A 16,190-nucleotide genomic window follows, 5' to 3' on the forward strand; every position below is an offset into this window, starting at 1 on the left:
CCCACTTGTAACACTTTATAGCACGTTAGTACGCAATCAAGCGCGGTTTTCACATAATTAGAACATAAACGAACGTGGCTTTAGTGTGTTTTTTTTAAGTTTAGTACCTACATATACCTATAACGAAAACAATATATCTCAACCACCATGAATACAATATTACTAAGACTAAGTGACTACTAGATAACACACAGAGGAATGAAGAACTCAAGAATACGTACATGGGTTAATTATGTTATCAAGGATGATTTTAATGTTTCTGTTTTAAATGTTGGAAAGGAGCCTTCTTTCTTATCAACTATAATACACGCTATTCTGACTGGCTCAAGGAACCCCAGGATCAGATCTAGTGTTACTTTTTAAACCATGTGTAAACACACCTACAAACCTCTACCCATCTCTCTCCCACCATTCACCATCCCTTTCTCCCCAGGCAGGACTCCACGCTCTCCAGTCCGAAGGTCTCCCGCAAGTACTTCACGAACTGGCGGCAGGCGTGCGACAAGACCAAGGACCGCACCAAGGAGCTGCTGAAGCGCTGGCGGACCCTCCCAGAGTCCGACGCTGATGAGGGAGAGATGTCGGCCGCCAACAGCGAGGGAGAGAAGCGTGGCTGGAGCGTGCATGTTTGGAGTAAGTGGCTGATTGTGATACATAGTTATAGTCATTAGGGACTTAGGGAGTTAACCAGGAGTTAGTATGTGTAGCCCCAGTTTCATCATACTCGGTTAGAGCATAACCAGGGATTATTGGTTGACTTTTGACACATCTGTCTAGAATTTAATATGAAGATGACGTACAATTGATGAACGAATCCCTTGTTATGATCTAACCGAGTATGATGAAACTGGGGCTTAAGGGATTGCTACCAGTACCCATTATGCTGTATTTATTTCCGTGATATTTCAGTTAAAAGTTTAAACGTTAGCCATTTAGTTTATTACCTACTTCGTGAAAATGACAACATGTGAATTTTCCTCACAATCATAAAAGCATCATAACGACTCTATACAAACACTCGTTATGACTCAGCCGTTATGATATATGAGACACTTTCTTTGTTTTAAATTGAAGACGAAAGACACAAGATAATGTGTGTTAATAATAGGAACGTTAAGGTCATGTTTCCACCTGATGCGTTGCTACAGAGGTGTTTCACGTCAGCTAAGAGTGATACTTATTTTATTTTGATGGGCTACAATAGTAAACTGTTTCTGTTTCGGTCAATATTAGATACAGCTATAAATCATCGCACCGCACATCTCTTGTGGAAACGGAGTTTTACTAAACTTTTTTACTGATGCAGGATACAAATTACAAGCAAATCAAAAAGTCCAAACAACATGACTAATATTATTTAAACAAATGGCCGGGCCGGGATTCGACCCTAGAGCCAGCTAACTAACTACAAGACCATCCGATTGCCAACTGACTTATGTTCACGGTGTATGTGGTATTCATAAAATTTTGAATTTTCACAGAACTTGGCACGGTGACGGATATCAAAACATTTAAAACAATATCATAAAGTATGTACTTTACATGTACATTGGCCCATCTATAGGTACTAATATTATAGGTACTAATATGTATTATGATATTGTGTTAAAATCCTTACAAGCTCGCAATAAAATTAAGTATATTATTTGTACAAAAAAAATATGCCTCAATTTATAACCAAAGGAAGTCCATTTGTCTCCCTTAATTTATCCAGTGCCCGACGATAGCAAAACCCCTTCATTAAAACCCTTTATTTATACAGATTAAGTTCATTCTGCACCCTTACAAAGCGAAACGAAACCTCTGTTATCTGCGCCGTAATCCGGATAATTCTCGTACTGAAAATTTCAGGTATTTTCCTGAAAAGTTGTAACCCTGAAAGGTACAATGACGCTCATTCCTGGAAGTATATTTTGTCACCGAATTAATAATATACCGAACCATGAATCCTTAATATGTACTGTCAAGGACTAACGTGTTGTAAGTCTGTGGGAATTAAGAACGGAACTGTCTGTTGATTGTTTCATACACTCCACTCCTCACGATTTATGTTCTTTATTTTGCTTCATAATACGCCACATTCATTCATTACACTAATGTGTTGTAGTGAAGGTGCATTTTTAAAAGGCTCGCCTTTAAAACCTGAAATTTAAAATATTTTCTTGTTGTACTCATAAGAGTTTTTAACTACAAGCACCCGATGCACTCGAAATATTTTAAATTGTTATTGAAATATTGTAAGAACCCTTCGAAATATGTATATTATCTTCTGTGTCAGACGACCGAATGGCGTAGTGGTTAGTGACCCTGACTACTGAGCCGAAGGTCCCGGGTTCGATTCCCGGCTGGGGCAGATATTTGTTTAAAAAGACAGATATTTGTACTCGGGTCTTGGGTGTTGATATTTATATTTAGTATCTATCTATCTATGTATTTGTGTAGATATATCAGCTGTCCGACACCCATAACACAGGTTCTGCCTAGCTTGGGGTCGAATGGCCGTGTGTGAGATGTACCCACATATTTATTTATTTATATTTATTTGTGTCTAAACTAAAACTACGAGATAATAATATATGTCGTGTGCTAGAGAATGTAGAAATCGATTGAGTTCTGAGCGACATACACAACCTTAGTAATCCGGGCGGGTCGGCTGGGTGCCTTTGCCTTTGTAAAAATTTAATGATCAACAATAGCGGTCAACCTCGATGGTAGGTTTCACTTACACCCTTCAAGTTAAATACTTAATTTTACTTGTCTTAAAGCCAAGGCAACACAAGCAAGGAAAAACACGTTTAAGGAACTTTTCACAAAATGTAAAACAGGGTATATGTGTAATCTACACATAACAAAATATAATTTGCTTAATACGATAAAATACAAAATGTTCCTACTCATACAAACACTTAATGTAGAGACAGAGTATCCTAAGGAATGAATATATCTTAATATTGCATGAAATTTCAACAAAACCAGTCCCAAAGTTTCAATCCCCGGCAACACAGAAGAACTTTAGCAATATTTCGCTTAAATATTTCATACTCAATTTGCATACAAAGTTACTTTACATATTTCAACTAGTCTACCACTCAAACTACTGGGAGCTGCTTAAATTATGTGGAGTGGTACTCTTGAATCAATTGCAGATGTGCTCGTAAATTTGTTAAACTAGCCAAGTACCTTTTAGGCGGCGTCTGCCAATTGCATTCCTACTGGACATCAAAGGCACACTAGGCTACTCTAAAACAATAGCTTTAAACAGAATATGTAGCCGCATTATAGAAGAATAGAATTACTTATATACTTAATAGTAAATAATATAATATATATTTATTAAACACAAATAAAAAGTTAAGATAACATTAGATCTTGCAACTATGTCGAACATAATAGAATAAAGCGCCTTATCACTAAAAGCGATCTCTTCTTGCGATATTTTCCTTAAATACAAAGTGTAGGTAGTTACATGCGTTATTCTTCCGAAAAAAAACATGTCCAAGTTCCAATTTTATAAAAAAAACTGTCTGTGTTGTAGAGTTAATTTTTATACTTACACATTAAAAGTTTGAAGAGTAACTCTTGCAAAAGAGGTTTATTACGAGTTGTTGAATCGAGTTTTGTTTATATTAAGTTTGTTATTTGGAGTGCTCGGGGATTAAGGGACTACTATACATAACTAACATGTTTTGTAAAACGTAACTAATTTAAACTCAAATTTTGTAATTCCGTTTCTCCATACCTTTGTCACAATCCGTTTGGTGCGATACGTACGCTACTGATACAAATTGCTATCAGACGACAAGAGTTTGCAGCAGACGGGCGTGTCGCATCACAACGTCACTGCTGGTTTCCATGTATTTCTATGAACGTGTCGCCGAGTAACATATCGCTGGCTGCCAAATGAATTCATTTAAATAAATAAAAACCACCAAAGCAATCACAAGTACTGTCGTCTCAAATCGATAGCAATTTGTATGACATCTTGATCAGCACCCTGGTCGGTAACGTTCAAAACTATTAAAACGCATAAAAAATCCAGTGACTTGCCTATCGAATTAGTATCGACTTTGATCAGTCGATAACACTGCAGTATAGTAGCACATACTAAATCCATTAATGATGTTTCGAAACATCTTCTGCTGCAGCAACAACCTCAAAACCTTTACTTGAATAAGTTTTGTCGTCAGCAGAATATAAAATTCTGCATGGCAAGAGACGTTAAATATCCTTGATTTAGGTTAAAATTGTGTGCATTTCCCGCCATAAACCTTCAGACCGTAATGTTTACAAACGACTTTATTCCTTAAAACTAAAGCTTTAAAAGTTACATTTCAGTGTTGTGTAGCATACTCTTGTTTTTGTTGAGTCATGTTTTCAAATAAAGTGTTTCCGTGCACAGCATCAGGCACATAAAAAATAATATAAAAATAAATTAAGTTGTTTTTATAATTATGAGACGTAAAATGTGTTTGTAAATATACAGTATCCATAAACAAAAATGAAAAATATAAAGTACTTATAACTCTTTTTTTCAAAAGATTTTTCCTTCGTTATCCGTAACATAAATAATTATAGGAATTATCAAAATGTTGCTTATATGTTTCCAACTCGAGTTTTTCTAATAACCTGAATTTTGGACATTGAGTAAGTAATGCATTATCAATTACTGTTATTTTCTACCTTCTTTTGTTAAGAAAACCTTTCCTGGGAAACTAGCTTTTGAAATGGAAATTGACATGAAAAGTTCTGCTCATTCACGCAAATATTGGGATCACGCGTAGACTTTTGAAGTCGTCACAGAAATCTTCACAATCTATCTTCAACAAGTTAATATTTTATTAAGTTACTATTTTACCGCATCTTCGACAACTTTGCAATGGGTAAAAGATGGGATTTTATTAGTACTTTATTCTTCTTAGTTTTTCGTCATCACGATAAGAAGGAGAAGAGTATTTTTTTCTTTAACCGGTATTCCTAAATGATATACCTACTAATAATGACGACCGAATGGTGTTGTGGTGACACTGATTGAAAGAAACAGGTTCACTTTGATATTAAAAAATCATTTATATATTGAAGATGTATTTTTGAAACACGCTGTATAACAGTACAAACTGACCAGATGATAACTATGTACCAGTTTGCCTCAATGGAGTTAAGATAGCGAGGCCCATTGGAGCTGGGAGCATACGGAAGAATAATAAAAACAAAAATGTACAGAACTGCTGTTTACTGAATAAAGGTAATTTCTCCAAACTGACCTATCCATAATACGTAATATGACTAGTGTTCATCATTGTTTTACTTTTTGGAAACCACGAATTTATTTAATAAAGCGCTGCTGTGGATAAAGAAAAATTGCAGAAGTTTCAAAGGTTTTAAATATTAATATGTATGGCAAACGAAGAAGTAAAGTTTTTCACCCAATGATTTCTGCCATTTATATTAGCAGTGTAAACCAAGCTTAAGAAAGCAACGAGAAATAAGGACTCGATTTGACTGTAATGTTTCTTTGGAGGGTCTCGCCTTAACGAGTATACGAGTGGCATCGTTCGATGTTTCCTTGCTCTGACTATTCGTTTTTATTAACTTATAAATTGAAATAAAAGCCTTTTCTGGTGAGAATCAATGAGACAGTTATGCTGTTTGTCTTATCAATCTCTTCTGATTTACAAAAAAAAACTCACACCTTGTACTAATGTACTCCCGCGGGGTAAGCTTGATTTAGAGCCGGATTAAATAACTCTATAGATCTATAAATATATTTAATTTAATATACCTACGAATGACAGTTACTTATATCTGATTTTGACAGTTTGTAACTTTTAATATGTCAAAATCATAACTACTATCGAAGTAGGTAAGTCTATATATATGGTTTGTGGCTCCACTATTGCGTACCTAAATATTCTAGGTTTAAATATGTTGCAGAAAAAATCAACGAAAATACAAACTCCGAAATTCCGTTTCGATAATAAAATATCGTATCCCATATCATCATCATTACCCATACAAATAAACACAACCTCCAAACATCAAACCAACAAAACATCGTCAAAAGAGATTGCTACACAAGAAAAAGTATCGATTCTCGGTGGTGCTTTTGTTGGTGGAGAAGAGGCCCGCAATTACACTTATTGAATTAGACATGGCCGCCGGGACCGGCCAGCTGCTATTCAGGAATCTACTAATAGCTTTGTAAACGAATATTAACTGATAGTAGGTACATGTGACCTATTCAAGAAAGGTTTACATATATTGAATCCATAGTACCTAGTACCTTCATTGACGCTGAACCGATAAGTTGCGAATTGAAACTAGATCCTATGGATCTAAAGTTGCGTGTTGCAAAGCTGGTAGTAAGATGAAAGGGACCTCATTCTAAACAGCTTACAGTAAAAAGTCATGTAAGCAACAAAGTATGTAAGTACGAGGAAACATTTATTTTATTTTAATCGTAAGTAAGCTTATCGCGATGGCTGCTGTAAATCAGGCTGGCTTCACAAGTTATAACAACAATTTTTACCATTTGTGCTGAAATTATTAATTACTTTACAAATATGAGTTCACTTGGAGCAAGAGGTAATTATTATTATTATTTATTTATTAAACATTGTAATTAAATGTACTTCATCTTATTTATAACATTATATAGGATTTTAGACACTAAACATAAACATCGACAAATGGCCATAGTTAATGTTAAATTTACATCAACAGTTGTGCCTGAAAAATTACAGAAACCGCCAAACCGAAAAAAATGCAAACAGAAAACAACTCCAAAATTAGTTCTTTATAGACGTGAAACTAGAAGTTCTAACTTCAAAGAAGATGGATTCTACAAATTCAAAAATATGCTTAATCGATGTGTTGAGTCTCAGCTAAAAGGAGCCCTAGATATACAAAAGCCACGCAACAAAAAATGTGTGAGGACTTCAGACTCACAGTCTGTGTATAAATGATAAAACTACGTGGTTCTCAAGGGATATGCGTAGATCCTCATAAATAAACTGTTTCGTAACATGTCAGTTCTTTTTATTGCACGTGATTTATCATACTCCATACTGACGGTATATGCTTCTTTCAGGAAGCCCACTATACCTTCAGAATGTAGTTATTACCTTCAGAATGTAATAACGGCTTTACGTAGAATTTCTTTGACTTTAGCATAGTCCCCACACTACTGATACGTATATGAAATGGACTAAAATATTCTAAACCAGATATTTAGTCTACGTTTTATAAAAAGAGGAATTAGGTATACTGTATTTCATTTCATAAAGGGGGTTTTATTTAATTTATTAAAGTGTTACGTTGACTATCACAATAATGGAAAAATCTAAATTACGAGTATATCGCCCATACCAAAAAGATCATAACAGGACCGACAAACCTTCGTATGATGAGTATGAAGATTTGGACGAATATACATACCTATATGTATTTTTGCAACACAATTTTTACTGCTTCAAGTAAGTAATTTGTCTTAATTTAGCTTGCCTACTAGGGAACTATGTAATCCTGGATTTTTTATTAAAACGAAACCCTTTGAAACACAACCACTAACAACGTTAACAAAATAAACATGACACGTGTGAAACTGATTTCTCGCTGCGCCGCGCTGCAAAGCCGATCGATCGTTTTTTTCAGTGCAGAATGGTAAAGGAAAAACAAGCCATGCACGGCTCGATGTGTTGACGTAGTGATGTTACGATTCTACTCAGTACGGATTACATTAGAAAAATACACTATGTTTGGCACACGAACCGCTTTTGGGGTTATACAATATTATACATATATGCAAACCGTATAAAAAATGTCGATAACTAGCGAGTCTGGTAGCGATATTCTAGTATTCTGGACACTTATGACAACATATATACACCTCCAAGCCTCTGAGGTGTAAAATATATGATCCAATAATTACGTTGACTTGTCCGCGAACTCATAATAAATATAGATGTTGTCTTGGGACAACATCTATATTGATCCGCAAGGATCCGTATCCGATATGAGTGGACTGATCCGTATCAGTGGTGATGGTCTTGCCTATTTAATAGTTTTCTTATGACAGGATACAGGATGTTTTATCAATCCACCTGACGAGATCTTTTAGATAATTTACACTTTGGTTCTGTCGTAGCCGTGGTCCATACCAAAGACTACTATAGATTAGCGGTCCCATCCCTAGCACGAGTAAGTAGCTCCGGACCTGAACTTCCTTTATGAAATATGTATTGCGTCTGACGATCGGGAGCGCTATGAATTTTTACACAGCTTCTGCTTTAATCTCACCCTGTATTGGTACAAGAATTTTATTGTACACTTAAGTTTTAAATTATTGCCACTTGCGCGGTAGATAAAACATTATTAAACATAAATATAAAATAAAATAAAAAATATGTAGGTATATAAAAAAATATATTACGTAAGGTAGCGGGACTTACAAATATTTGGAACGGATTAAAATATTGGTTACCAGAGGGCCTAACACGACGAGCACTCCAAAACGTGCTAGGCCTTCAAGGCCATTGACATTGGGCACTAGGCTAAGCCTTTGCCGTGGTTAGGAGAATACTAACGTCTTCTGAACTCATCTAGAGGTATACCATATTGGCCATCCACCGATATTTGAGAATTAGCGATTAATTAATATTCGTATAAAATCTTATAACTGTTGAAACTTCGTAAGGTACCATGAAAAATGCATTAAAGTGTCTATTTAGCCATAACTATGTAATGATAATAAAATGACTTTAGGTTAGAGTTTTTAGAGCACATGGCTTGTCCAATAAAACATTGCAATCATGACGTCACAGCGTCACCACTAAACCCGCACGGAGATTCGTAGAACAAAATGTCATTTGATTAAATCCTCGGCTCAAACGCTCCGCAGTCGCATATCAAACGATCGCTTCCATTGCTATTCCCGTTCTATCGAGGACATACATATTTATTACTCTGTAACAGAGACGCTATTTGGAGACCAACTCACTTACATTGGACTTGGGTAGTTTTAATTTTGGGTTGTGTGTTGTGTGGAACCTAATTTATGTAGTAGGTATATGTAACTCGGCTTGCTCTGGCTATTTTAAAATAGAAATTCTACAAACATTTAAGTGTAAGTAGCTAATATCATTAATTTTTCTTCTTGAATCCTTGAATAATCTTCAGTCTGTTGGTGTACCATAAACAAATAAATAAAAAATCCTTAGTCCTTGTTTAGTGGAAAATGTGTGTAATTTCCATATAAGTATTAAACTATCAGCAAACATTTTTTTTTTATTTTAGTTTTCCCTGTATAAGTAGTAAAATAGTCGACCCAATAGGAGTTGTATCTTCGGTAACGTTGAAATAAAACCATTCCATATTGATTTCTCACTAAATCACAATTCACGAGTTAGTGATATGCCGATCTATAAACATTGTTTCATTTTTAGGGTTCCGTAGCCAAAATGGCAAAAACGGAACCCTTATAGTTTCGTCATGTCCGTCTGTCCGTCTGTCCGTCTGTCCGTCTGTCACAGCCGATTTACTCGGAAACTATAAGTACTACAGTGATGAAATTTGATGGGAATATGTGTTGTATGAACCGCTACAAAAATATGACACTAAATAGTAAAAAAAAGAATTGGGGGTGGGGCCCCCCATACATGTAACTGAGGGATGAAATTTTTTTTTTCGATGTACATACCCGTGTGGGGTATCAATGGAAAGGTCTTTTAAAATGATATAAAGTTTTCTAAAAAACATTTTTCTTAAAGTGAACGGTTTTTGAGATATCAGCTCTCAAAGTCGTAAAAAGTATGTCCCCCCCCCTCTATTTTTATAACTACGGGGTATAAAATTCTAAAAAAAATAGAGGTGATGCATGCTAATTAACTCTTTCAACGATTTTTGGTTTGATCAAAGTATCTCTTATAGTTTTTGAGATAGGTGACATAATAAGTTTATTATATTTGCTGCTACGGAACCCTTTGTGCGCGAGCCCGACTCGCACTTGGCCGGTTTTTTAAGTGACGATATGGTCGCTGTTATTGCAAAATGTTCTATAAGTAATCGATAAAACAAACGATAGTATTCCTGAAGTACTATCAATTAACATAATACTGTACTTTTGTTTTTGCCTCATGTTAATTTTTTATTATTATTTTTTTGGCCTTGTTATTTTGTATATGTATTTCTTTTCTTTAAGTCTGTATTTTTCTTTTTGTTGTTGTTGCTGTCTATGTGTCGAATAAATGTTTTTTTATCTTTATCTTTATCTTTAATATTAAACTAATCGATTTTTCTGACATAGAACATTTTGCAATGAAAATGCAAGGTTAAATACAGTACAATAAAGGTGATGCTTCAAAGCTTTTTTATACTTGCAAAGCTACAGCACTATTGCTGAGCTAGGCGCATTGTGTTGGTATTGCAAACGTTTTTACATAGAGCCTCCATTGTGCCAGTGATTGGACGGCGGAACCGCTAACTTCATATATTCGTTAACCGCTGCAGTTATCCTTTGTTTTATGGTCCATTGTGGGCCTCAGAATATTCAAAATTTATATTTGATTTTGGAACATAGTTTTTGGATGTATTATATTGTCTGTAGTGAGATTTCATATAAATCTCAGAATAATAACGGCGGCGGAGAATGAGATAGGTCAATACTGTGAATAGATCGTTGGATTTGCTTATGACCCATAAATCTGATGAAGCCTGTATAAATATCTATACCTCGTTTAGATATCTTTTCCGTCATGTAAAAGTTAAATATAGGAGTGTCGGGTTCTATACATAGAATTTTACCCTTATAATTCACGAAATCCAAACCAAGCAATAACAAATTGTTTTAACTGGACGATTTCGGATGCGGTCAAAGCCCACCTGTTCCTACGCGTAACATAATACAAGCCTTAATTTACAAAACAACCTAAGTTAGCCGTGATTGTTGAAGTAAATTAAACTCTATCATAGTGATAGGGAATGTTCAATATTGAAACACCTGGTATAATGCGTGAGCTACACTCGTGAAGCCAATATGTTTCATTAACTTACGAGTGGGTTTAAGGTTTTACGCAATTTGTTTGAATACCTTTTGTATTTACCTGTCTCAGGATTTATATTTCTGTTGGGATGTAGTCATATACCGTTAACGGGATTTCACTGGTATACAGACGAACTTAGACACACATAGTTACTTATACATCAAATATTTTCTGTCCTTCCATAATCTTGCATGCTCAATGTGAATTCATAAAAATGTTAAATGCATAAGTATACATTTAAATGGTAAAATTTTAAGCTGTATTAGATTATGTAATATTTGTGCCATAAATATAGAAAAATATATAAAATTATGATTTACACTTGAAAGTTGGGACCTAACATTTTTTTGCTGGTGGCGCTTGTTTTTTCTCCACCAATTAGATTCCATGATAATGATTGCCGTGACGCTGGTAGGTACAGTGGGACCGCAGTGCGACGTGGTACGCACGCACCCCGCCCTCAGTTTACCCCATAATTACACCGCGTGCTAGGACGCCTACTGCGTTCAAGATTGAAACTTTTCAATGGGATATTCATTCTTAAAATTGTAGTTATAACAAATGAAATATAATATAAGACAAGTAAGGATGCCTATGCCCAACAGTGGATCATTATTAGCTGATGATGATGAAGTATGCTCGTGAATTGTGTATGACACGTATTTCTTTAAATTTTCCAGATTCAACATATTATTATAATAATCCGAAACGAAAACTAGGCACCTTACTAATCTTTACAATAATTATAGATTTTTACAGCTACATATATAGTACTATATAGTACAACCTACTTGGGTAGGTACCCAAGTTCAAGTATACATTAAATATAATACGTACGTATACGATAAACGTAATACATTCACTATGCTGACTTTAACAAAGCTCAACAAATACTCTAGTATTCTGCACTGACCTAGACGGTAAGCTACACACAACACAAGCAATAACTGTACAAATTGTACAAGTAACTGTACAAATGTACAATGCATTTGCATCTTATCCTAAACGGACGCTCCCATTCGTAATACCGAAGTAACACCTGTGGACTACGCGATATTGCAGACAACACACATGGAAACTAAATATCTCCTGGAGATACAGAATATAGGGCAGAGCAGTAAAAGATCTTCCGCATACGGTAGTAGAAATAACAAAATGTTATGTAAGTTTTAATGAAAATCCCTTCTAAATCGCTAAGTGGATTTGGTAAAAGCTAGCTTCATAACAGATGGTATATTTTGTAGAGTTATAAATAAAAGGGTGGATATAAAAACAAGCAAAACACAATATCCCTTACCGACGACGACGACGACAAATTGGCCATAATACATCGGTGTCTTTTCGCCTTTTCACATCTGCTCTCCTAAGAAAGTCTTAAATTTCGTTTTTATTTCGGCCCCCGCCTTTAGACCCAGTTTCTGCGCCGCGAGCGAAAATAAACATGGCTGTAGTATCGAACTGCTGCAGTGGCAGACGTCGGCGCAGACTGGGGCCAATACAGTGGGCCCGGAATAGACAATCAATAGGTCACCTCAATTAAGAAGGATCAATCCAGTGGTTTAAGCAGAAACTGCTAGTTAATTTATGTTACTTAGTATTTGCTTTACACAGGAAAGTTTAAAAATTCTTGAATATATTCACCATCACCATCACCATCCCATCCTCATGTAAGGAAAAAAACTTTTGTAGATTCTTTAGACAGGTTAGGTTAGGTTAAAAAATCGATAACCTATCTAAGGTTATCGATTTTTTAAAGCATTTGTAGTTGTGAACTTTGTCAGCTTTATAAATACAAAAACATAAGCTTATGATTCCTGTAAATCCTATTTACGTATAACTGCTAATTGTGCCTTCTTAAGTTTTAAATACACTGTGCGGGTAGGTATATTCAAAGGCTATATCCTAAGAAGCGGAGTTTCGTTGACATTTGATACGGAGCTTTTATAGGACGTCGGAAATATCGCTTCTCCCGCGGGAATTCTGCACTTTCGAATGAAAAATATGTCAGACAATTTTTAGTCTGTATTGTACAAAAATTCCAATAATGCTCTATTCAAAGAAGGAATGTTATCCCAGGTTACAATCAGCAGTAGAACATCATTATCATCATCATCAGCCAATAATCATCTACTGCTGGACATAGGCCTCTCCCAAGGAGCGCCCCAACACTCTTCTACACATTTGTTTATTTATCTTTTACCAAAATTACAGCTAAGTGCAGGGGGTCAGTGGGTTTAAAGTAAAGAACAGAGGATTTAGCTTTCAAATAAAAATATAATTTCGTAATACTTCCAACTGTTTTACTTATCATAAAGCGACAGAATCATCGATAAGATGATTTTATCGCTGCCCGATGAAGTTTTTTTTGTAAAGCGTGAGCGACCCTCCAGGAAAATCATAAAAATACGAGCAATGAAAAAGTTTCAGTGCAAGAGCACCAAATTAGTCCTAAACGGTCCGTTCTATTCTATTCTCTGTGGGGGTGTCAGTACCTACACCTGGCTCTCTCGAGTGGAACCTTTGTGCATATCCCCAGGTCTAAACTGCCTTCCTAAGCTTAGACCATTTCCCACCACGCTGGTCCACTGCGGGTTGGTAGGTTCACATATCTAGATGTGCTAAATCTAGATATGCAGGTTTCCTCACGATGTTTTCCTTCACCGTAAGAGCGATGGTATACATTGTACTTAAATTGAGAAAAGAACTCATTGGTACATGTCAGTGCCGGGATTCGAACCCGCATCTCTGGCGTGAGAAGCGGGCGCTTACCCGACTGAGCTACCACCGCTCCAAAGTCCTAAACGGTTTTCTAGACTATATTAATGACGCCGTCTGCAATATTGAAGTACATAAAACAGTGCATCAGGATATTACCAAATAAAAACTTTGAATTTGGATTAAGTATTTGGTGAGTGAAACTTTTTCATTGCTCGTGATAAAGATAAAGATATAATACTCTTTATTGCTCACAAACAGAAACAATTTCACAAACATAGAGTAGAAAATAAATTGTACAAACGGCGGCCTTATTACTAAAAGTAATCTCTTCCAGACAACTACATAGAATGGAGATCGAAAGTGTATGTAAAAACTGAGGTTCATCAGAAAATTTTATATTTAAACGTTGAATAAAAACATTTGACTTTGACGTTATGTATGTGAGTGTATGTGAAGTTTAACAACTCCTCACTTCCAGCGACCTGGGTGAACCGGTTCAGCGAGGACCTGGAGTGCCTGGAGCTGGAGGAGGAGCAGCCGCTGGCGACGCTCGCCGGCGTGCAGGCCGACAAGATGACGCTGTTCTTCGAGGAACTGCTGGACCACGATAGAGACGAAGTCATCTGCGACCAGGACTTTGATAACTTCTGCGAGGTATGCACAGCTGCCGCTACACGGATTCGTTATCGTGGTTGAGAAATTATCGCGATTCATCATAAATATCAACCCCTATAATGAACCCGTGTAGCTGCCGCAGGTATCTATTGGCATAAGTTATACAGGGTGTTGCAAAAAGGGTATACTAAGCCGAAACTAGGGTGTGTAGGGCGGAAATGAAATGCTGAATACGTAGGTTTCAGCTTAGTATACCTTTTTGCAACACCCTGTGGTTCAGCGGTCTGGAGCTGGAGGAGGAGCAGCCGCTGGTGACGCTCGCCGGCGTGCAGGCCGACAAGATGACGCTGTTCTTCGAGGAGCTGCTGGACCACGACAGAGACGAAGTTATCTGTGATCAGGACTTCGATAACTTCTGCGAGGTATGCACAGCTGCCGCTACACGGGTTCGTAATCGATGTAGATAAACTATCACGATTCATCATAAATATCGACTCCCATAATGAACCCGTGTAGCTGCCGCAGGTATCCATTGGCATAAGTTATACAGGGTGTTGCAATAAGAAACCTACGAGTGCAGCATGATTTAGGTAATATGCTGCACACGTAGGCTTCAGCTTAGTTCTCTTTTGATGAACACCCTGTGGTTCAGCTCGGACCTGGAGTGCCTGGAGCTGGAGGAGGAGCAGCCGCTGGCGACGCTCGCCGGCGTGCAGGCCGACAAGATGACGCTGTTCTTCGAGGAGCTGCTGGACCACGATAGAGATGAAGTCATCTGTGATCAGGACTTTGATAACTTCTGTGAGGTAAGTAACAGGAGGGTTACTGTATAGGGTGTTGCAAAAACGGTATGCTACACCCTGTAGAATAACCTCTTGGTAGGTGTAACAAGAACAAGGGTTTTGTAGGGTTTTTATACAGGATGTTGCAAAAAGGGTACCTATATTAAGCCGAAACTTAGGTGTGCGGCATGTTGTATAGATCTAAGCACGGAAATGAAATCAGAATGTCGAAATTCACGAAGATATACCATGCTGCACACGTAGGTTTCGGCTTAGTATACCCTTTTTGCAACACCCTGTGGTTCAGCGAGGACCTGGAGTGCCTGGAGCTGGAGGAGGAGCAGCCGCTGGCGACGCTCGCCGGCGTGCAGGCCGACAAGATGACGCTGTTCTTCGAGGAACTGCTGGACCACGATAGAGGTGAAGTTATCTGTGATCAGGACTTTGATAACTTCTGTGAGGTATGTAACAGTATTGTTACTGTATAGGGTGTTGCAAAAAGGATTACTAAGCCAAAACCTTCGTGTGCAGCATGTTATATCTAAGCCCGGAAATGGAATCAGAATGTCAAGATAGATCTCGCTACACGGGTTCGTTATCGACCTAGATAAACTATCGCGATTTGCCATAAATACGGGGTGAAACGCGCATTGAATGAGTTTATCGAAGCCGATAACGAACCCGTGTAGCGGCCGCAGGTAACCACAAATAATATTATATGACTATAGGTTGCCGAGAGCTGTAGGTTTTTTCCGTTGAAATTCCGGAACATCTAATAATTTCATTTTACCTAAACTGCCTAAACTGAAAAATGTGTTCCTACCTACCGTGGTAAAGCGATTTCATTACTTCCATCCTTATTCATAAGAAATTTCTATAGTTTTACTCGCTTAATCGTACATCATTTTAAGTGTATATTATAGTGGTCAAATATTTCATAATATAGCACGAACGAGAAAAAGCTTTTAGAGTTGAATGCTAAAAGGTCATTTCTTACTCTCTATTTTAAAAGTCAAGAGTCAAATAAAAGGACTTTTCT

The 16,190-nt window shown here is 36.8% G+C and overlaps 1 protein-coding gene across 2 annotated transcripts in view; it reads left to right on the forward strand.

The window, feature by feature from the left end:
• Window positions 1-16,190, forward strand: part of LOC105390930 — a 75,185-nt gene that overhangs the window by 42,990 nt on the left and 16,005 nt on the right. For both annotated transcript variants that reach the window (XM_038106526.2, XM_038106527.2), the window contains exons 4-5: window positions 434-633; window positions 14,233-14,408. In XM_038106526.2, coding sequence (XP_037962454.2) covers window positions 434-633; window positions 14,233-14,408 — 376 coding nt within the window. The remainder of the gene's footprint in view (window positions 1-433; window positions 634-14,232; window positions 14,409-16,190) is intronic.

Source organism: Plutella xylostella, chromosome 7 (genome assembly GCF_932276165.1).
Source record: "Plutella xylostella chromosome 7, ilPluXylo3.1, whole genome shotgun sequence".
Classification (NCBI taxonomy): Eukaryota; Metazoa; Arthropoda; class Insecta; order Lepidoptera; family Plutellidae; genus Plutella; species Plutella xylostella.